This window comes from Labeo rohita, chromosome 4 (genome assembly GCF_022985175.1).
Source record: "Labeo rohita strain BAU-BD-2019 chromosome 4, IGBB_LRoh.1.0, whole genome shotgun sequence".
Lineage (NCBI taxonomy): Eukaryota > Metazoa > Chordata > Actinopteri > Cypriniformes > Cyprinidae > Labeo > Labeo rohita.
Genome location: NC_066872.1, coordinates 44085285 through 44110252, shown reverse-complemented (window position 1 = coordinate 44110252; position 24968 = coordinate 44085285). Strand labels below are relative to the sequence as shown.

Sequence of the window (24968 nt, the reverse complement as noted above, 5' to 3'; positions counted from 1 at the left end):
TATTTATTTTATTGCATAAATTTATTTATTTATTTATTTATGCTCGTTGGTAACATTTAGTAGGACGTAATTTTGGAAGACATAGAAATTGGCGTCACAGAAAGGCCAACAATATAGAAAACAACACTTCAATAAGAGAGTTTTATAATACAATCATGCTAATAAGGCCCGGCTTTGACTTTGTGATGATTTCCCGTGGAGCTGCAGGAGATAATTAAACACTGACTCATTAGTATACCATAAAAGCGTCGTGCTTATACTCGTCACAGCACAAAAGCCTTCACCTTTCACTCGGGCTGATCATTAAAACGCCTCTAATTCTTCAGCGCTCGTCATCTGCCGATCGCTCAGAAATAATTACCGCATACATGCATCAGCAACAGGAAACGCAGCAGAACAGATGGGAAGACGCACGAGTGCCAGGACGGTTTCTGAGAGTTACGAGCGCTACCGTTTTCCAGAAGCTGGTGAGATCGGCTGGGCACTTTTATAGGTGCCATTGAAAGGCCTGGCATGTGCACTCTTATACTGACGGAGCAGAAATCAATAAAAAGCTCCGACTGCCAAGACGCACAACCACAAACGTCGTGTCTCTATTTGCTGAACACGAGCAGCTCCAAACGATGTTGGCTGGACCAGAAAAACAGCTCAATTATTTACCACGGTGCACAGTATTGGCAACATTAAACTAATCTAATTTTACATTTTACAGCAGTTAGTTTCACTCAACTTATTTAATTGAACACAAGACAATGTAGGAGTGGTGATATATATAATCACTTTAATTATAATCAAAGAAACTGCCAACGATGATAAACTTGATAAACTTCCTTTTTCCTTATTAAGGCACCTGTTTTGAAAATGAAAATATCTGCTAAATTAAGTTAATATTTAATATCAGAATTATTCACGTCCATTCACGTCTAAAATATATATATTTTATATATAATAATATAATATATAAATATATATTTAATCAGTATTTATTAATTACAATAACACTAAAATATATTTTTAAAAATATTAATTGAAACATGCATTAAAAGATTTGTTAAACTAAATACAACATTGAAAATTAATGTTTTTATAATATTTGTCATATTTTACTCAGTGTATATTAATTGCAATAATAAAGAGTAAAATATATTTTAAAAATATGACTTGAAACATGCATAAAAAAGATTTGTTAAACTAAATATAACACTGAAACTTTTTCATTATATTTGTCAAATTTTAATTAGTGCATATTAATTACAATAATACTAAATGTTTTAAAATATTAATTGAAACATGCATTAAACAAAAGATTTGTTAAACTAAATACAACACTGAAAACTTTATACTTGTCATATTTTAATCCGTGTATAGTAACCACAATAATAAATATTAAAATATATTTAAAGAATATTAACTGAAACATGCACTAAGCAAAAATTAAACATTATAATACAATTATTATAATAAATATTATATTTAGAAATATTAATTAAATTTAATGCATTAGCATGCTTCAAACTAAATATTTATTAAACTAAATACAAACAAAAAATATTTTTGCAATCTTTAAAAAAGAAAAATATTTAAGATAATTTTTTAAAAAAATATTTAAATATTTAAAAATATTTATATTATAATATTTATTATTATTATTATAAAGATCATGCTAAATTTACAAATATTATTTCAAACTTGCATTGAACAAAGATTTGTTAAACTAAATATATTGAAAACATTTTTTTTAAACAATTAAAATGTTAAAATTACAATATTAAAATAAACATTCTATTTAAAAATATTAATTTAAACACAATATTTATTAAACTACATACAACACAGAAAACTAATAATTATTTTTCACAAACTTAAAAAAAAAAAAAAAAAAACTGAAATACAAATATAATACTAATATGTATTTCAAAATATGAATTGAAACATGCATTAAGATTTAATAAACTAACTACAACATTAATATATATATATAATATTAAAATATTAAGATTACTAACATTTAATGTTATAATAAAGATTATACTATATTTAAAAATATTAATACAAACCTGCATTAAACAAAATATTTATTACACTAAATACAACACTCAAAATGAACAAATTATAAATTCTTCTAAATAAACATTTAATTTAATATCGTGCAGTTATTTTTGCCATATTTTACAAGACAACTTACAGTGATGCTGCAGTTTCTTGCAGTTTTCTCATCTAAAATAAAACGATTTTGACTACAAATAATTACATTTTTGTTTGTGTTCACTGCTTTTAATTGCACCCTGAATTGAGTTGATTTCACAAAACCAAGTAGCTTAAAATTCAGCTGACTTAGAGTTTACATACTCAGACTGTGGCAGGAGATCTGCTGAGAGTTTGGAAAGAAAGTTTCCGATCGGTCAGGACGTGCATATGCAAGAACAACTGTCAAAAACGAGCGCTGCAAGATGTGCACGAGTTGCACAAATATTGACGATAGTTTCTGAAGAGAATGTAGGCAGAGCAGAGACGAGCTTCACCGGTGCCTTTTGATAATCGGCATGAATCAGCATCTGAAATAACACGAACGCACGGCGCCGTTCTCTCTCCTCGCTCGCCTTCCTGTTCCTCTTCCTGCGCTGACAGCAACTCTGATCCACTTTGAGACAAATTTTCGTGGTGCTCGAGCACAAAGCTGCATGACTTATTCATCACAGGAGAGGAGGACGAGACAAGCAAAGCAAACACACGTCCTCCTACTCTGCGCCTGCACGGCTAAACGGAGGATGGCACCTGACAGCAGCGCGGGCCGGCGGAGGCATTGAGAGCGGGCAGAGGTAAAAATATCTGTTGGGTCATGATAAAGAGCTCATGCAGGAGCACTGCCTGCAGACACCGGAGTTTGCTGTGGAGCCGATGCGTCGGGGGACTGAGAGTGGGAGAGAAAACGCTGCTTTCTGCTGCTCTCTGGCACTGCTGTCAGAGCCCTGATGCTTCACAAACTCACACAGACAGAATGATGCATGAATCCGGTGTGTCTAGCTTGTTTTCTGACAGATAGACGGAGTGTAAAAAATACAACTTTATATGCACTCAAAAAGTAGTTTGTAAAGTGCATATTGTAGAGCTAGTAAAGCATGTTTTGTGTAGTTTGTCATGTTTAAGCAACATACGTATAGAAACTTTACAAACTACAAAGTTTACAAACTTCATAATATACATGTAAAAAGTAAAAAAAAAAACCTACAAACTGCATAATACCTGCTTTTGCAAACTAAACCCAAACTATGTTGTAGTTTGTAATGTGTGTAGTTTGTAAAGCATGTGTTGTGCATTTAATTTTGTGTGTATAGTTTGTAAAGTGTGCATTTTGTAAAACTTTACAAACAACAAAAAATAGTTTTACAAGCTAAACATTACAAACTACATAACATACATGCTAAAAACTACGGCACATTACCTGCTTTTACAAACTAAACACAAACTATGCTGTAATTTGTGAAGTATTTATTGTGCGTTTGATATTGTGTGTAAAGTTTGTAAAGTTGGCGTTTTGTAAAACTTTACATAGTATACAATAAGCAAACTTATTTTGAAAATAAGTCAAACATTACAAGCTACACAATAGACATGCTAAAAACTACAAATAAAAGCCAAAAAGCATTACAAACTACAAAACAAAAAGTTGACAAACTACACAATACCTGATTTTACAAAAAAAAACAATGTATTTGTAGTTTTGTCTTTTATAGTTTGTAAAATGTAAAAATGTAAAATGTTTGCAATGTTTGTACTTTATAATCAAAGTAGTTTATAAAGCAGAAATTGTATAATTTGCAATGTGATTAGTTTGTAAAGCATATATTGTGAGGCTGACAAAGTGTATAGATTGTAAAGTGAGCGTTTTATAAAATTTATATTGCATAGTTTGCAGTGCATGCAATTTTTAAAACGTATAACTTGTAAAGTTTTTGGTTTGGTAAGTGTGTACTACGTAGTTTGTAATGTTTCATAAGCATTAGTACATAAACATTACAAACACAACATATTTTGTAAAACTGTGTAGTCTACAATGTGTGTAACATTTAAAATGTATAGTTTGTAATGCGTTAGGTTTGTAAAGTGTGTAGTTTGTCAAGCAGGAACTGTAAAGTGTATATATTGTGCAGTTGATAATGTGTTCAGTTTGTAAAGTGAGCATTTTGTAGTTTGTAAAGTGTATAGTGTGTAGTATGTGATGTGTGTAGCATTTGTAAAAATGATGTAACATTTAAAATATGTATAGTTTGGTTTGTAAAGTATGCACTATGTAGTTTGTAATGTGTTTTAGTTTGTCAGGCAGAGATTGTAAAGTTTAAACTGTGCAGTTGATGTGCAAAGACAGCATTTTGTAAAATTACATTGTATAATTTGTAACACGTGTAGTGTTTAAAATGTATATATTGAAACGTGTTTGTTTTGTAAAGTGCATACTGTGTACTTTGTAACGCAAGTAGATCTAATCTGTTAAATGGTATATATATATGTATATATATTAATAATTTGTAAAGTTGGACTATGTACTAGTTTTACTGTGTAAAACATTATGTAGTTTGTAGTCTGTTTGTAAAGTAGGTATTGTGTGGTTTGTACTGAGCGTAGTGTAAAATGTGCATTGTGTATCATACAGTACGTTTGGTTTGTAAAGTTTTTAGCTCATAATGTAAAGTTTGTAACGTTTATTGTATAGTCTACAAAATCACATGTAGCCTGTAACGCAAGTAGCTAATGTGCAAAACGTTGTACATATAGTTTGTAAAGTGTGTACTGTGGACTTTGTAATCCAAGTAGTTTTAATGTGTAAGAAACATTATACTGTATAGTTTGTAAAAGTGTATACTGTATAATTTGTAATATTATGTAGTTTTTACTGTGCGTACTGTAAAATGCGGTTTGTAATCTATAATGTGAATTTTGTAATATTTATTGTGTAGTCTACAAAGACACATACAAGCTAGTCTCTCATGAGATCATCACAACCACACTAAAATAAACATCTAAAAATAATTAGAGCATTAACAAAATTTTACACAAACACACACAAGAAACAAAAATCAATAAAGCAATATAATAAGCAATATTAACTTGAAATGAACCACTCTTAGGGGTTATAAAACGTGCTTCCTCACCTCCTGGTGTCGTCGTCCGGGGCCCGTGTGCGGTGCGTACGGACCCACTGCTCCAGCTGCTGCATGGAGTTGGTTCTGCTCAGGGTTCGCTCTGGCTCTGCGGGCTGTGGTGGCACCGTCGTCCTCTGAGGCACGGTGTTGTTCATGTCTCCGGGGCTTCTGTCTCCTCCCCGTTCTCCAGAACCGTTGACCTGGGCCGGCTTGTACTGAGCGGATCCCGCTGCGCTCTGCAGCTGTCTGGAGGACGAGACGGCCGCAGCGATGGCCGCCGCTTGGGCCGGCTGGAGTTTGATGCTGTTGATCTTAGTGAGCGGCCGCTCCACAGCGCCCTCTTTCTGAAAGCCGTATTTCTCGCCTTCCCGCGGCGGCGGGACGGGTTTCTCCGAATCTTTCTGCTGCACGTGTTTGTCTCCAAGCGGGTACCTCGCATCTTTCTGCAGGCTTTTTTCTCCGTCTTTCGGCGGGGCGTATTTTTCGCCTTCTCTCTGAAGCGTGTACTTGTCTCCGTCTTTGTGTACCGTGTACTTCTGGCCGTCCTTCTGCAACAGGTACTTCTCTCCTTCTTTGTGGACGGCGTATTTCTCTCCGTCTTTCTGCAAGACAAATTTTTCCACGTCCTTCTGCAGCATGTATCGGTCTCCGTCCTTTTGCAGAGCGAGTCTCTGAGCGTCTTTGTGCAGAGCGTAGTTGTCGGCGTCTCTTTGGAGGGTGTAACGCTCTCCGTCTTTCTGCACGCTAACCCTGCCGTCTTTCTCTTTCTGCTTGTCCACGGCTTTTTGCTTCTTCTCCTCCTGGCGGAGCGTCTCACGGTTTCGCTCGTTGTTTTGGATCTCGGGTCGGGTCAGGACCCGGTGATTCAGCATGTTGTTCATCTCCTGAGGGCTGCGTGAGTCAACCTTTACCTTCTCAAGCCTGCAGAGAGAGAAAGAACGAAAAGCGAGTGAGTCAGATTTTTCAAACAAGAATAAAAACAAGCAATATTTATAAAGAGCTTTACTACAGATTGCCACTGGAACACTGAATAAACACAAGCTCTTTTGGACCAAACATTCGTGTCTCCTTTAATAAAAGTCACTTTGTTTCTTTGAAAAGTCAGCTGCAGTTCATTTTCAATCACAGCTGTTCAAAAAGCAATTTTAGTACTAAAAAAAGCAAGTGTTTTGGAGAGAATTCTTCAGCATCTGTGATTGTGCTAAAAGCTGCAATGAAACAAACACACACAGAGTTTCAAAAGCATCCTCTGCACTGTGAAAATGCTGGTGAGACTCTCTCGGGATCGAAGCGGCTCTAGTCTAGAAATTCGACAGCTTTCCTTAAAAAAGCTACGATAAAAGCGGCATTATAAAGAGCGCCCAGAGTAAAGAGGAAACGCTAAAGTGGTTTCTACTGAGGCATCTTAACAAACAAAGCTAACAATCTAAATAATGCAAGATAAACAGGAAAGTAGTAAGTCCACAAAGCTACACTTTTGGATTTTCTTTGTTTCTGATTGGCTCGGTGTGGACTAATCAACGTTTTCCATTATAATGTGTCTGTAAGGCATGTTGTTATGACTATACTTTGGTTTCTCAAAAAATGCTGACTTTTTGAATCTGAATGTTCTGGATTTCAGTTTTCTCTCATAAAACCTCATGGTTCAGCACTTCTTAACATTATAACTAATTATAAAGAAAATTTTATTTTGCTATTGCTTTTAAAAATTAAATAATTTTTTTTATAAACAACATTGCCAACAACAAAGGATTTATTATAAAAAAGTATTATATAAAAAAAATTATATTAACAATTTACATACAATTTACACATACATTTCAAAAATTGTATCTACATTTTGACATTATTACTGATCAAAAAGAACAAATTTTTTATTATAGTTTTTAAATTACTTGTATTATAAACAACATTGCTGTTGTTTAAATAATTAATTCATTATTTTGTTTTGCTTTTTTAAAACAAATTCTTAACCTGGGAAAATTAACAAAAATAAATAAAAATAAAAAATAAATTATAAATAAAATAAGTAAATAAATAATAAAAAAAAAAAAAGTAAAATAAATTAACTAAACGAAAATAAAAATATTTTTTAACATTTTGACATTATTAGTGATTATTTATTATTACATGTTATTTATATAAATGTATTTATTATTGTTTTGAAATTATTTATATTACTTATTTTGTTTTGCAAATCAGAATCTAATTTCTTGGGCTGGAAAACAAATGAAGGAAAAAATGTTTTTATATATAAAAAGTACTTAGTAACAATTTTCATTATCAGTGATTACAAAGAATAACTTTATTTTTTCCCTTTGTTATTATTGCTTAGAAATTATTTAAATATTAATTACTTATTTTGTTTTGCTTTTTAATTCTTATCCTGGAAAACAAATACGTATTGCTTTAAAATTATTTATATTAGAAACAACATTGCTGTTATTTATATTATGAATTAACTGTATTAATTATTAAAGCAGTTTTGTTTTGCTTTTTTGAAACTAATTCTTAAACTGGGGAAACAAATGAAAAGTAAAAATTTTTATATATATAAAAAATATTTATTAACAATTTACATCATTACTGATTACAAAGTTTTTTTTTCTTCTTTGTTATTATTACTTCTAAAATATTAATTTTGATTACAATTTAATTAATTATTAATAATAAAAACATTAACATTTTGACATTATTGATCATAGAGAACAGATTTATTTTTTCCTTAATTTATTATTGCTTTTAAATTATTTATATTATTAATTACTTATGTTTTGCATTTTAGAAACCAATTCTTAAGTAAAGAAATATATATTTAAAAAAGAAAATGTTGATAATATTACTGATCATAATTCAACTTTTTACATTTGACTATCCCTTTTAAATAATTTATATTAGCAATATTATTGCTTTTAAATTATTTACATTATTACTTGCTTATTTTGTTTTGCTTTTTTGCATTAATTAGAAACCTGGGAAAACGAACAAACAAACATATACTTAAGTGAACTGCTGTAAATGTCACTGAAGTTGTACACTAGATGAAAAGGACAAGTGATTTGAATGTGTTTCTTCTGGTTGCTTCAGTGTGAACCAAAGCACATTTTCCTACCTTCTGATTGGCTCAGAGTGGACCAATGACGCGTCAGTCATAACCTTCATCCAGGACTCCATATCTTTGGCTGTGTCAGTGCTGAAATAATACGTCCGCATGTTTGGATGCGTCGCCTAGTTGTGAGAAACCAACAGAGCCTGAAGGGGGAAAAACAGCAGACGGTGAATACCAATTAATATCTGCTTTGGGTTTCCTAGATGGTGTCAGTGGCACAAAATGCAATAATGCTCGAGTAGTCTTTCTGAAGTGAGCAGATCGTCGTCAGGAGGGTTTGAGTTGACAGACCCCCATCGTTCAGAGATCCCCAGGAGTTTGTCTGACTGCTCGACTCTGACAGCTTTTGTCTGGATATTACAGCTTGTCTTTCACAACAGTTTATATAACACTGAACACTTTAGAATAGTTAGCAAGAACTCTAGTGAGATGTTTCAGTCTACACAGGCAGCATACAAAATATATTTCATGGAGTCTCATTCTGACGGCACCCATTCACTGCAGCAAATGCTCATTTTTGGGTGAACCGTTCCTTTAAAAAGGATGAAGACATTCCTGGTTAATGTGGCATTGTGCAAACTCAGGACTCACCGTATTAGCGAAGCACCATCCAGTAAACATGTTGATGCTCGAGTTCATGAATCCTCATCGAGGACAAGCCGCACCATTGTGAAAAGGAGAACAAGATCGAGAAAAAGTAATGAGTCGACATGAAAACATCTGCACTAATAGGTAAACGACTCCACTGAGATGCAAACTCTCACAGAGCTAGACACAAAAATGCAGCGTCAGGTGAAAAGTGCCATCCAGCAAAAACTACTGTCAGGAAACCGGTCTAACTCAAGTTAATAACTGTTTTACCGAAGCCCTTGAGCAAGATGTCAGGATTTTATTTTTTAAGACTTGATTAAATTCACAGATGAACACCGATCCGACCTCAGAGAGAGAGAGACAGAGACTAAATCGCTCTAAACTTTAATTATGATGATACTAAAAAAAGTTTTTCTGACCTGAAGTCAGTGTAATATTTCTAATGCTATTAATGGAAATGGTCAGGTTCAAGTCAGGTAAAATGATGTGATAAGACTCCATTTGGTATCAAAAACAAACACATTTTATAGCATTTATCAATCTAGGTTTAGGTTGTTGTTTTTTGTAATACTTTCATTCAGTGAGGATGCATTCAATTGATCAAAAGCGAGAGTAAAGACATTTTTTAATGAAAGAAAATGAAATAACATTCACTGACTAAATCAAAAACTGGTTGAGTGAAACATTCAGTGATTTACTGATGATAAATATATTTTGCTCATAAATAAGTCAGTGTTGTAGAAGTAATCAATTGAGTGAATGAACTTTTTTACTCATAAAGAGTCATTTGTTTTGTTCCTAATTGAATCAAATAGGTTGAGTGAAAGATTCAATCATTTTCTGATAAAAACAGTCAGATGTTTTGTTCAGAAATCAATCAAATTGGTTGAGTGAAAGATTCAATGATTTACTGATGATAAATATATTTTGTTCATGAATAAGTCAGTGTTTTAGAAGGAATCAATTGAGTGAATGAACTTTTTTACTCATAAAGAGTCACTTGTTTTGACCCTAATTGAATCAAAAAGGTTGAGTGAAAGATTGAATAATTTTTCATTTAAAAAAGTCACTCGTGTCATTCCTGAATAAATCGAAATGGTTGAGTGAAAGATTCAATGATTTGCTGATGATAAATATAATTTGCTCATGAATAAGTCAGCGTTTTGGAAGGAATCAATTGAGTGAATGAACTTTTCACTCATAAAGAGTCACTTGTTTTGTTCCTAATTGAATCAAAATGGTTGAGTGTGATAGATTCAATATTTTTTTCATTAAAAAAGTCACCTGTTTTATTCCTGAATAAATCCAGACGGTTGAGTGAAAGATTCAATGATTTACTGATGATAAATATATTTTGCTCATTAATTTATTTTACTACATTTTTGTTCAAATAAATGCAGCACTAATGCGCATAAGAGACTGCTTTTAAAAATAAAAGAAAAAAATCTTAACCTCGAACATTTAAACAGAAGCATATGAATTGTTCACTGTTTGAATTTGTTTGAATATTAAAAATGTACAATATTATATGCAGAAATAACCTCAAATTTTATGATGACCATAAATTAAGTGCTTGTTTCTCATAATAGAAAAAGCATGTGACGACAGCTTGAAAATATGCATTTCTAACAATAAAACTAAAAGTAAACCTTTATCGACTGTAACTCTGTTCAAATGTGTTTCAACTCTTTTATTCACCAGTCTATTCACCTGCCCTCTTCCAAACCACATTTATATGTAAAATACGGCCACGTCTGAGAGATTCTGAATGCGTCTCTGACCTTGAAGGCGTATTTCCTGCTTATGTGGTCATCCACGGACAGCATGGAGATGTGGAAGCTGGGCAGGAGGATACTTCCCAAGATTCCCTCTTCCTTCTCATCTGTAGACACAAAGAGAGAGGCGTTGTGGACATTAGCATATATTAGCCGACTGGCAGGGAACTTGTTAAACTTGCAGCCGAAGCCATGACTTGGTGTTTATTTCGGCAGGGGTTCGAGTAAACAGACAGTGGGAAAACTGCAGGGCTGCGTGCATCCGAGCGTGTCAATGAGGTTGTGACTGCACTCGACTGTGAAGTCTATCGTTGTGATTGCAGACTGCGACCAATCTGTCAAGAGTTGCTTGCCGACAGAGTCAATTCAGAGTGACAGCTGCGTTAACCGTTACTATTAGCGTAATAATGCCAAAAACGGCACGTACCCATCATCGGCTTCCATAAGCTTGAGAATTATCATGGCCGTTATGGCATTCATTATTTCAAACAATCACATAAAACTCCATTTTATTTGCAAAACTAGCCATTTAACCATCCGCCAGATTGCTTAGAGAAGTAACAGCACAAGGCGAATGAAATTCAGACCTACAGCACAATTATGAGTGATAGTGCTTATAAACAACAGTTCAATAAACAGGAAGTCAATACTGAGGAAACTGCAACCAATTTGTGTCTATTTTTACTCTGCCAACAAAAACAGCTCCAAATGCAGTCAAAACAACAATAACTGTAGCAACATAATGGCATCTCTGAATGTGTTGCAATAAATGAATCGGTGCGTTTATATAAATTCATTGAATGAATGATTCAATGAGTCACTCATAAAGACCTGAATCAACTGAGTGAGTAATTCAACATTTGATCAGTGATTGAATGATTCAACAATGTTTCATTCCTGAATTAATCAAATTGGATGAGTGAAAGGTTCAATGATTTACTGGTGATAAATATATTTTGTTCATAAACAAGTCAGTGTTTTTGAAGGAATCTAATTAATGAATCAATTTGTTACTCATAAAGAGTCACTTGTTTGTTCCTGAATTAATGGAAATGGAGTGAAAGATCTAATCATTTCCTAATAAAAACAGTCAGCTGTTCTGTTCCTAAATCAATCAAATTGATTAAGTGAAAGATTCAATGATTTACTGATGATAAATATATTTTGTTCATAAACAAGTCAGTGTTTTTGAAGGAATCGTTTTAATTAATTAATTTGTTACTCAAAAAGACACTCACTTGTTTCATTCCTGAATTAATTTAAATCGAACAAGATTCAAGTCACTTGTTTTGTTCAAGAATTAATTGAATTGGTTAAGTGAAAGATTCAATTATTTACTTATGATGAATACATTTTGCTCATTAATGAGTCAGTATTTTGGAAGGAATCGATTGAGTGAATCAATTTCTCACTCACGACAAAAATCACTTGTTTTTTCCCTGAATGAACTGAACTGGTTAAGTGAAAGATTCAATGATTTACTGGTGATAAATATATTTTGTTCATAAATAAGTCAGTGTTTTGGAAGGAATTTAATTAATGAATCGATTTGTTACTCATAAAGAGTCACTTGTTTTGTTCCTGAATTAATTAAAATGGTTTAGTGAACAATTCAATCATTTCCTAATAAAAACAGTCAGTTGTTTTGTTCCTAAATCAATCAGACTGCTTGAGTGAAAGATTCAATGACTGACTGATGATTAATATATTTTGTTTATGAATAAGTCAATGTTTTGGAGGGAATCAATTGAGTGAATTGAAGTTGAAGTTCCAAACTCAAAAAGAATCAATGAATGAATCAAATGGGTTGAGTGAAAGATTCAATGATTGACTAACTATAAATATACTTTAGTTCTGAATGAATCAGTGTTTTTGAAGGAATCTATTGAGTGAATGAATGACTCACTCACTCACAAAGACAGTCACTTGTCGCCACCTACTGGCATAAGAATATAATTTGCAGAAAGAGCACCTAAAAAATCAGTATACCTCACATATGCATGCATGCATGTATATTAAAAGTTATATAGTTAGCATAAGTAGACGTGCAAATTCCTAACCCGAAATATGGGCCGTATACATTCTTGTGCCACAAACTCAGCAGACTAGCATGCTTACTATTCCTCTACCATAGTGACCAATCAAGATAATGACGCTTCAGCACCATGTGATGCAACTGTCTTTTAAAAGTTACATGGAGCAAGTTTTTGCATCCCTATGTGTGTTGGAAACATCCCACACACTGAGTTCTGGAGCGGCGTGAGCGGCTCAGATCCGCGAGGCGGCGTTCAGAAGTAAAGAAAGCCGCCGGTGGCTCACAGCAGACGCTGCGCTCAATCACTGACAGCAAACAAGCACAAACCAACACAGAGACATGATCAGCTTTCACGTCAAGATCAGACTCGGTGTGCTGGCTTTAGGGAAACCACATACTGATACACCCCCATAAAATCAAAGCTCAGAGTAAGTGCAGTGGCGCCACAAAATCTCAGCCAACACAGAATTCTGATGAAAATTCAACAGATTTTTTTAACAGGATTGGAGTCGTAAAGAATAATTCTGGATATTTTCCATTAATGATTCCTTTAGTACTATTGAGGAAGAAAAAGAATTCTATTGCCAAATGATGAAAGATATAAACACTTATTGCAAAAAGATTGCTTACACAGACTTTTTAATTACTTTCAGTCTTTTTAAAAGGTGACAAATATATTAAACAACTTGACAACAGATCAAAACTAATGAACTAGTACGTGCAGTACCCGCTGACACAGACAGGGGGCGTCAGTGTTCTGCCCTCCTCTGCTCACAGTGGCATCGTTCGGTCAGGGCCGTTGAGAGCTTCACCTGTCCTTCATCACTGACATCCACTGCAACATTTAATCTGAGCCGTCGATACGGGCTCACAGAGAGATGGAGGATATGGACAGAGTCTGAGCACGTCTGCTGCGTGGCTGGAATACTCCTCAGTCTTCTTCGTCAGCCAATAAACAGCCTTGGCCCTCACGGGTCCGGCTGTGAATAAAGGATCTGATTGCAGTGTCGGACTGCTTAATTGCACAATTTATGGAGATCTGAGAGAGCGTCCTCAAGAGACTTCGGCATGCAGCAAAACCCGTCCAATGAGACAACTTTGGGCTCAAACTGGATTATGTTCATGCATCTCTCTCACTTCATATATTATGAGAGATTATTAAATAAAATACCTGACTCCGATTGCTCAATCACAACATTTAGTAGTCAAGTATTTATACATTTAAAAAAAAACAAAAAAACAAAAATAAAACAATTAAAAAGAAAGAAAAAAGTTTTTGATAATTGAAATAAAGCTGAAATAAATAAATATTAATGAATAATAATAAACAAATATTAATGAATAATAACAAATAAATATTAAAGAATAAAAATATAAATATTAGATGAAAACCAAATAAAAATTTAAAATGTTGCCTTGCCAACAAACCGATTTAAATACTAAAATTGAAATAAAACTGTTTTCGATAATATATTTTTTGTTAATTTAAATAAAACTGACACAACAAATAAATATTAATGATTAAAAATATAAATATTAGATGCAAAACAAAAAAAACAAGAACTGATTTTTAAAGTACTAAAATTACTAAAACTGAAATAAAACTGGTTTTGATTTTTTCTTAATTAATAAAGAAATAAACATATATATAATATATAATATAAAAATATAAATAAAACAAAAAACTAGTTGAAAATGACTCAAATGTATATATATATATATATATATATATATCTTTTATATATCTTTATGTTTTTGTTAATTGAAATAAAGCTGAAATAAAATAAAATATAAATATTAGAAATGTTGCATTGTCGACTGACTGAAATAAGTTGAAGGTAAAGTGCTAAAATAACTAAAATTGAAAAAAAAAAAAACCATAAAAATATATAAATTTAAACAAACCAGAAATACAACAATACAAATATCAGACTAAAAACTAGAAATGTTGCCTTTGCAACTACCTGATATTAAGTTACTAAAACTTAAAAACTAATTAATGCAAAATGCAAAAATTAAAAAAAAAAAAAAAAAAAAAAAAAAAGACAAAATGACAAAAGCATATTAAAAAAACTATTCTTAAAAAAATAAAATTAAAATATGAAAACTGAAAACAAAAAAAAACATGATTGAATACTATAATAGTATATAAAGAATACTAAAATAACACTGAAATAGTGACCAGCGTCAATGGAAACGCTGTGTAACTGTCTAGAAAAACAAATTTCATACCTGTTTTAAATTTATTCCATTTATACGTTAAGTAGCCATCTGTGATTTGTGAGTCAGATGATCATTAGTGCAAAATTAACCTCATCAGGGTCATTTTATTGAGATAATATAATATCAAACTAATGACTGTCTGAGAGCAAATTATCCATCACGCAAGTAATTACTGACAATTGTAGAGTTATTAAAAAATAATGGTGGTAATGCATCTATGACGCAAAAGCAGACTTTTATAAACCAGTTATTTTTAATAAATCAATGAAAGACTCACAAATCACTTTTTAACTCGGTCTAACGATTCACTCACTGAATCACTCAGTGTGGTTCTTTATTTAAAAGGAATCAAAAGAACCAAACTGAATCACTGGTGATCAGAATGATTCAACTCTGAATCTTTTCCCTGTTACTAAACTCACAAAGTTGATTCAGATCATTAAAAAACTTTTGAGAAGGGCACACATAGTTCAACCATTCTTTCAGCATCATTTCCATATTTACAGTGCCATGATTTGAAAAATATGCCACGCAAAACCCACAGACAGCAGCGCAAACGTGCCACTTGCCACAGCAAAAGTCAGAAAGTGCTCTGAGATGAATGTTCTCATGCATATACAGAAAAACCAGACACATTACGCAGATGCTGGACTCACCTCTGTAGTAGAAGAGGCACATGTCAGACAGAACGAACCATCTCTTCTTCCACATCTTCATCCCGGTACTGTCCTGCAAAAGTCCAGCAGCACAGCAGCCGTCAATCAAACCAGCCGACCAATCACAGTGCAGCACAGAAAGCCCCGCCCAGTTCCAACGCATGCTTGTTTTCCTCAGACAACAGCAAATATCTGCTTTGTTGAGATGCTGTTATCCATGTTCTCTAGAGCGGAAACTCATCTCTTTTTTTAAGCCGGCTCGTTTCATTTGAGGCATGAATCATATTCACATTCCTCCCTCGTGTTTTACTGTTTGTTGTGTTAATGTTAGCGCCGTGTAAGCATGTAAATTTTAATTCAGACAACAAAGCCTGATGATTCGGCTTGTGCTGCGGGAGCAGCTTTGATAGAGGATGTTTGGGGAAGAGGAGAGACCACCTCTGAAGTCGTGTTTTTTCACGGAAACACGCTGCTTTCAAAGGAACGCTGCCGCAGCGATCGCACACACAAAGGCTCGAGTTACTGATGCGGTCGCAACGCTTTATGTGGTTATTTCACTCTGCCTTTTATGAGAAGCGGTTGTGAAAAATATGATGCAAAAGCACAAATGCGGCTGTGGAGTCATGCACGGACTGCATAAAAACACAGGCAGATGAAGCGTGGATGAAGCGTTTGATGGATAAGCCCTGAAGTGCAGGAAAATCTAAAAAAAACGTGACCATCAGCAACTAAACAACCATCAAAACTTTGAACTCACTTTGACATGAACTGTGATATAATCAAGGTATTTTATAAGTACATGAGAGTACTGTGGAAATAAAAATATATCAATATACAAATATAATTACATTAAATAAATAAAATTGCCAAATGGGAGTGTTTTTTGTTGCATTACAGTAATGAATCTATGGCTGAATATGCTTAATTATAAAATACAGTTATAATACTGTAAAAAAAAAAAAAAAAAATCACATTTTCATGATGCTATTTATTAATTTCTTGTTGAAGTACATTAGAATATCATGGAAACGCGTATAATTAACTTAAGGAAAACTAAATTAATTAGATAAAATAAATAAATTATAATAATACTTACATTTTAATAATATATAAATATAATTATATTTAATAAATAATAAAATAAAATAAATGTATTTTAATTTTATTTTTCATGACTTACGTTCATTTTTTTAATTATTATTTTCTTTTTTGCAGTTTTACATGAAATGTGCTTAGTTGTCATGAAAATAATGTTATAATGCACAATAAATAAATAAATAAATAATCCTCAAGGGTCCAAAAATCTAATTTTCATAATTTCATACTTTCTGTTTATGTACTTTATAGTACCATGGAAGTGCATATAATTACCATAATGCAAAGCAAAATTATATTAACACTTAAATAAAACTATATAAAATAAAATATAAAATAAAATAAAATAAATAAAAAAAAATTGATGAGATTTTTTATGCCATTATGGTAATGTGAATCTATGTCCTAATGTGCTTAATTCTCATGAAAATAATGTTATAATGCAAAAACTCCTTGTCATTAAAAAAAAAAAAATGTTTTATACTTTTTTGTGTATATTTATATATAATATATATATAAAAAAATATATATACATATATACACTATATTTAATTAATAATAAAAAAAAAACTTAAAAAAAAAAAAAAAAAAAAAAAAGTGAGAACAGGATGTTTGATGAGATTTTTTACTGCATTACACCAATGAGAATCTATGTCTTAATGTATGCATATATGTCCTAAAGGTAATGCATATTATTTACCATAATGCAAAAATAAAATAAAATAAAATAAAATAAAAATGTCAGAACAGGAAGATTGATGAGATTTTTTTTATGCCACTATGGTAATGAGAATCTATGTCCTAACGTGCTTAATTCTCATGAAAATAAAGTTATAATGCAAAAACCATTTGTCATTTTTTAAAATGTTTTATACTTTTTTGTGTATTTTTATATGTGAGATTCTCTCACACATATGAAAGATGTATTAATGGTTTGTAAAAGTTCCAGAGCCACAAACCTGTTTGTAAAGCCAGCCGTTTTTCACCACCGGGGCATTGGGGTTCCTCTTGATGGAGTTGGACCTCTTCCCAAAGTTATGGACTTTCTTTGAGGACCTGGACAGCTGAAAAAAGGGTGAGAGGAGATTATTCTGAGAAATGACACTTGTGAGGTATGCCCGTATACATAATTCACTGACGGAGCTGTAAATAATTACAACTTACTAGTGAAGTCGTTTAGCGCAGCTCAGAAAAAGCGTGTGAGGCATGCATTATGAATCAACAGCACTTACGAGCCCTCAGAAGGTTAAAAAGCCGCTTAACAGAAGCCAAAACACCCGGGAAACAATCTGAGGTGAGCGTATCTGTCATTCGTCTCGCTCTAATGAGACACAATCATACAGACGAGCACATCGCTGATCTCTGGACTTTGATTGTTCAGGTCTCATTTCATCATCTTAGCATCTTCTGACACAAACCGACATTATTATTTGAGAAAATAATTAGCCTTATGAATGTGTGTGTTTATGTATTTATATATGCACATATATTTAATGCCCCTGTATGAGTTTTTTTCTCATATTTATGTAAGTTGTTCTATTTTAGACACAATATTGTCTGTTTTTGCTCAATTTTGCCAGTGGTGTTTCGTTTCTAAATGAATCAGCTTTTTAAACGAATCAGTTGAAACAATGATTTAATGACTCATTCATAAAGAGATCCATTTACTTAATTCCTAAACAAATCAGCTGTTTGAATGAATCGAAGGAATGAATGACTCAATTATCCAAGACATTTGCCAAATGAGAATTACCAAAAAATCGGTAAATCATTTACCAAAAAAGAAAAAAAAAAAAATATATATATAATAATAAAAATGAATAAATAAATAAATAAATAAATAAACAAACAAAAAATATTACTTATTATTTAAAAGACTTATAAAAGACTCACTCATTATCCAAGACATTTACCGCCACTGGCAGTTTAGTTTCTTATTTAGATTATGATTTTCTAAAATAAATAAATAAATAAATGAAAGAATAAAATAATAATAAATAAATAAATAAAACAATATTTCCATATGAATTAAAAGACTAATTTAAAAAAAATTAAATTAAATAATTTTTACTTTTTAAAAAAACTATTAAATTTGTGGCATTATTTATGCAATTGTAAATGCAGTGTAAATGCATTCATGCCACCTCTGAGCTGCAATAAACAGTCTGTAAATATATCTTTTATAATTTTAATTACTTGACAGCTAATTGATATATGCGTGTACTGTATGCATATGCGTGTTCATTTATTTATTTGAGAAACGTGGGAATCTTGAGCAACAGCCATTCATGAATTGTTTATCTTGTTTGGGTGTTTTTATGTTATTTAGAGTTTAGGGATGTGCAAAATTATATTTTTGGCGGGTTGTTTGAACGACATGTTGACTAGTCTTTCAAAAGCCTTGAATAATTAGTCTGGTTTAGAAACCAATATGCAAGATATTGCATTAAAAATGCATGATAGAAACACTACGATTAACTGAATGCACATAGAAAAATGCCAATGCTTGTTTACAATGGATATCTAACTAGCTGTATAACTAGTCGTCCATCCTAACCCATTGCATTTTTATGATACTCTATATCAACTCAACATAAGTGAGCAAAGACAAAGCACGTGCAGTAATGAGGACAATAATTGTGTAACGTGCTATTGATGCATGATGGGACAGTCCAATCTGTCATGCTGGATCTAGGCCAAGGTCAGCGAGTGAGTGAGTGACTCACTCTGGTTGTGGGGCTGCTGGGATGTGTGGCGTAGTCTGAGCCGCCCGTGTAGTTCGACGCTTCGCTCATGGTGCTGGTTGGACGTTCTTTCTTCTCGGCCGCTGGTGCTTTGGTCGCTGGTCTGGAAGAGGTGAGAGGAAGAACAGAGGAGGAACATCATGAATTAATCTTATCTGTAAATCATTCAGACTTGGAGGGAGATTCTGGGTTATTTACTGTATATACTGCATGCTGTCGACTACCACAGACAATTTATGTAAAAGTGTTTACAGTAAAGAAACTCACAATGAAAGCAAAAGAGAAAAGCAATAACAGCAAGAGAAATTGTTTTCTGCATGCAAAGCCACCAACTGAATATTGATGGTTTATCGACAAAAAAATAGTGGTAATTTAGAGAGAAAAAATAATATAATATAAAATAATATAAACTCTTTCAATTATAAAATCTTATTTTTCCTTTTAAAAAAACAAAACAACAACAAAAAAAAAAATCAATCAATAAAATAAAATAAAAAAATACATATACACATTTTATTTAATACACAACATTTTATTGCGATAAAATGCTAAAAAAAATAATAATGGCAACTCTTCAAATTATTAAATGTATTTTTTTTATTCATTAGTAAAATCAAATACTATATGTATATAAATGCTTGTTAAATACAAATATACCATTTATATAGTAATGTGAGATTTTATATATATATATATATATATATATATACACACACATATATATTTATATATTAACTCCAAATTAGAAAATATAAATATTAACTCCAAAATTTAATACACACATACATATATATATATATATATATATACATATATATATATATATATATATTTTGTTACATAATATAATATAATTGTATTTATATATTAATATATTACATATATTATAATATTTATATAATCCATTATTTATATAATTATATTATTTATATATATACACACAATAAATCAATTAAAATTAAATAAAATAAATATATACATTTTAATTCATATATAAAATTGAATTGTCATGAAAATAAAGAAAAAAAGCACAAAAAACATTTTCAAATCAGTTTTCCATTAGTAAAATCAAATATATTATACATATAAAGCTGCTAAACACATTTTATTTAATATTTATATATATATTAATATATTATATACAAACTTAAACATATTAAGTTAAATTGTCATGAAAATAATGTAAAGCCAAAAAGGGTACTAAACTTCAAACGGAAGTCATTAAGCATCATTATATTATATTCTGTATATTGTTGTATACATTATATTCTGTTGCAAGCATTCGTTGCACGATCCAAAGTAATTTTGCATTACTGAAATCTAGTCTGAAGCACAAATAATTGCTTCAGCAAAAATACAATCAACAACAACAGACTGCGGATGCATTTACAAATCGATTTTTACCAACTAAGGAAGACTGTCAGTGGTAATCGACAACAAGCCACACCTGACATCAGGGTTAAAATAACCAGAAAGACTGTGTGAAGGCCGAGCGATTGCTGTGCAGATAATTGAGGAAAGTTCTTGAGCTTCTGTGAAACACTCAGGAAGTTCAGGCCTGTGTTTTAATAAGCCAGAGCACTTCAGCATTGAGACAGAACGAGAAAGAGAGAAATAGAGGAGACAGGCCCCATGCATCAAAGCAATTACTCACTCCACGTCTCCGCTGATCTACTCCCACACAATTGACAACCTTAAATGGCCTGCCAGCTCCAGCTCCGGCTCTGACACGCCGCATCCACGCTTTATGACCCAGTCGAGCTGAAGGGCAAACGCAAACCGCGGCCGGAAAGAGAACGCCACCGTCTTATTTAACGAAAGTGAGGAGAAAACACAAATGCGGCCGTAAACCCTGAAATCCCAACAGCATGCGGACATTCAGTCGGGAGGCATCGTCCCGTAGCGTTGGCCTATATTCAGACGCTACGGTAGAGCGACGACGTCGAGGGAAAGCGCTGCTATCTGGAGCAAGGGAGAGGAGAGAGAACACCGGGGTAAAAAATAAGAGCTGTCTGGCTTCTGGGTCACGATGCATGAGGAAAATGAGCGGCTAAACGATCCGGCATCCCACAAACTGCATCAGGAGGTTAAATGCATGTTAAGGGATGGTTCGGCCAAAAATGACGAGTGTGTGTCATGGCGTTACAAACCTGTATGGTTTTATTTCTTCAGTTGAACACAAAATTAGATATAAATAAGATTAAATAATAAATAAATAAATAAAAGAAAACAAATGCAATTAAATTAAATTAAAATTAAATTAAATTAAATTAAACAAAGTTAAAAATATGCGAAGAAATGTGCAAAAATAAATAAAAGAAAAGAAAACAAATTTAAGTACATTAAATATAAAATAAAATAAAAAAGTTAAAAATGTGAAGAAATCTGCAATGCACTAAGACAAAAAAAGTAAAAAATAAATAAATAAATAAATAAAAATAAAAAATAAAATCATTAAATAAAAGAAAAATTAAATTAAATTAAAAATGAAATACAATAAAACAAAAAAAAGACTAAGACAAAACAGTAAAAATAAATAAACAAAAAATAGAATAAAATAATAAATTAAAAAAATTATAAAATAAAATAAAAAGTAAAATTAAATGAAAAATAATAATAAAAAATAAAACCAACTTAAAAATATGTGAAGAAGTCTGCAAAAAATTCTGACAAAAAATTAAATAAATAAATAATGTAAACAAAATAAAATAATGAAATGAAATAAAATTATAAAATAAAACAAATAAAATAAAATAAAGTTAAATTAATGAAATGAAATGAAAAATAAAATCAAATTAAAAGTAAACTAAATTAAATTAAATAAAATAAAGACTACTGTTATGATGCTTTTGGGTGCTTTATATAAAACTCCTTTAAATAAAAATAATAATAATAATAATAATAACAACAATAATAAATACATTTCCTGAGATGCAACACTAAAATACAATTGAACATAAGTGTTTTTTTTTTTTTCCTATTTTAACTTATTTTTTAACTAGTTTATACTTGTATATATAAATTAGTATAATATAGTGAATATAATGAAATAATCTGCCAGTGCAAAAAAATAATAAAATAAAAATAATAGTAAGCTTCTTAAGGAAATTTAACTTGTTTTTTTTTTTTTTTTTTTTTTTAAAAAAAAAAATGTATATATATATAAAAAAAATATATATATATATATATATATATATATATATATATATATATATATATATATATATATATATATATATATATATATATATATATATATATATATATATTTACACACAAACAAATAAATAAATAAACAAATATTTTTTTTATTCAGATCTTTCATATGACATCAAAAACGTTTTATGAATTTTCTATTTATATATTTATTTATTTTCACTTATTTTTAGCTTGTTTATAGTAAAAACAAGTGAAACAATCTGCCAGTGCATCAAGACAAAATATACTCATATTCAAGATGTACTCCATAAAAACAAGTCTTTAAATCTCAGTGTAGCCTCCCAGACAAACTTGTTTCAAGAATTTTTGTATGGATTATTAAAAAAAAAGTCAGAGGAGACCAATAAATTAATCTCTTTTTTCCACACATATCTCTTTCATATGACGTGAGAAGACTTTTAATGAAATGCACAAGTTGTGTGGACAACAGTTATGGTGCTTCCAGATGCTTTTTGAATCTTATTATAATTGCATTGAAAAAAGAAAGTCATACAATTTTGGAAGAACAAGCGAATGCAGACAATTCGGCTGAACTGATTCTCCACCAAAACATGGTTTGCACGTGCGCTCGCCGTCTGACACAAACATCTGATTTTGCATTGGAAACAAACACAAAGAGACACATTGTGAGCCGAAAACAGTCAAAACAGTCAGCAGTCATGCAGCACGAAAAATACAAAACACTACACGACAGGCCGTCCCAGAGTCATTTAAGGAAGGACAGGGTGGAAAGCCGGGTCAGGGTAGCACACAGATCCCAGTACGACCTTCCAGGCCGCTGATCTCAAATTAAATTGAGCATTCAACACGGCTATTAGCGTTCATTAATTAATCTCTTCTCAAATAATGAGCTTTAGCGTGCGCTCGCCAGCCATGCCGGCGGCCATCACTCAGCTGACATCTGACGGCGTCTTTAGAGGAAGAGTGGCAGCGAGTGTGAAATTAGCCCCATGTCAAGCGGCTAAAGCGCGCCGAGTCCAGAGATAATTGACGGAGGGGACGTTCAGATGGGTTTGTGGGTTGATTGGGCACCGGCTCGACTGGAGGTCATCAGCTAAAATGCGTGAGTCATGCTAGGCTTTAAAACTCTCTGTCTGCCACCATTTGTCTCTCACGCCCTTCAACTCACCATTTTCATTTGCAGCAGCATCATTTGAGGAGGTTAAACTCAGAGGGCTTGAAGAACGTTAAGAAAATATCACTGAATTGGAGTCGGATTGTCGGTATGCGTCGTTTTAGACCTGCAGTGTTGGCTCTGAAACATTACCAAGCTCTTGTTTTCAAAAGTAAAGAAAAAAGGGCATTTAATGAGCAACTTTGTGGGCGGAGCTCATTTCATCTGAAAAACTAGGAGAATGCCCATATGTGGTCGTTCAAGAGGATTGGCTGAAAAGTGAGAGGGATTTGTGATGTCATACAAAAATGAAAGTCGTTTCAGAATTAGAGAAAAGTTGTTTATTTTCTATAAAAGCTTATAAAAACAAACATTTACTCTTCTGAAAAAATCAAAATAAGACCAGGAACATTCATTAAAAAAAGATTTTATGATGTTATTTTAATATCTTTTAACTATTTTAATTTTAGTAAAATATTTGTAATTAGATTTAATTTTTAGATTTTCTTAATTTATATTTTCTTAAATTATATATATATATATATATATATATATATATATATACACACACACACACACATATATATATATATATATATATTTTTTTTTTATATGTTACTGTACTTAGTTTTTGTTATTTTAGCACCTTAACAAAATTGAGTATTGTTTTCTTATTAACTACCTAAAATATACACATACATACATATATCCACATATATACACATAAACATATAGAACTTAGTAACTAAGGCAAAATTAATTAAAATATTTTATATATTTTCTAAATACTTAAGTTGATTCTTTTTAGGAAAATGAGAATTGTTGCCTTAGTAACTAGCTAATATAAAATACATATTATATATATTATTTATAAATAAATAAATAAATAAATAATATTTATAACTTATTAACTACGGCAAAATTAATTAAAATATTTTATATATTTCCTAAATACTTTTTTTTAGTCTTTTTTATGAAAATGAGAATTGTTGCCCCAGTAACTAGCAAATATAAAATACATAGTATATATATTAATAAATAAATAAATAAATAAATAAATAAATAAATAATTTTAAACTTAGTAACTAAACCCAAATTAAAATTTAAAAATTAGTAACTAGCTAAAACAAAATGCATATTATAAATAAATTAATTAATTAATTAATTAATAAATATTTTGAACTTAGTAAATAAGGCAAAATTAATTAATTTTATATATATTCTAAATACTGTAGTTTACTCAGTTTAAGTTACTGCATGTGGTAT

At 31.4% G+C, this 24968-nt stretch overlaps 1 protein-coding gene across 29 annotated transcripts in view; it reads right to left on the bottom strand.

The window, feature by feature from the left end:
• Positions 1-24968, bottom strand: part of plekha5 (pleckstrin homology domain containing, family A member 5) — a 177256-nt gene that overhangs the window by 29659 nt on the left and 122629 nt on the right. For 28 of the 29 annotated variants that reach the window (XM_051107215.1, XM_051107216.1, XM_051107219.1 and 25 more), the window contains 6 exons: positions 19352-19472; positions 17585-17689; positions 15531-15603; positions 10623-10723; positions 8254-8369; positions 5151-6062 (listed from right to left, as the gene is read on the bottom strand). In XM_051107215.1, coding sequence (XP_050963172.1) covers positions 5151-6062; positions 8254-8369; positions 10623-10723; positions 15531-15603; positions 17585-17689; positions 19352-19472 — 1428 coding nt within the window. Of the gene's footprint in view, positions 1-5150; positions 6063-8253; positions 8394-8841; positions 8988-10622; positions 10724-15530; positions 15604-17584; positions 17690-19351; positions 19473-24968 lie in introns of those variants that run through there. The other variant, XM_051107241.1, reaches the window with a different exon arrangement.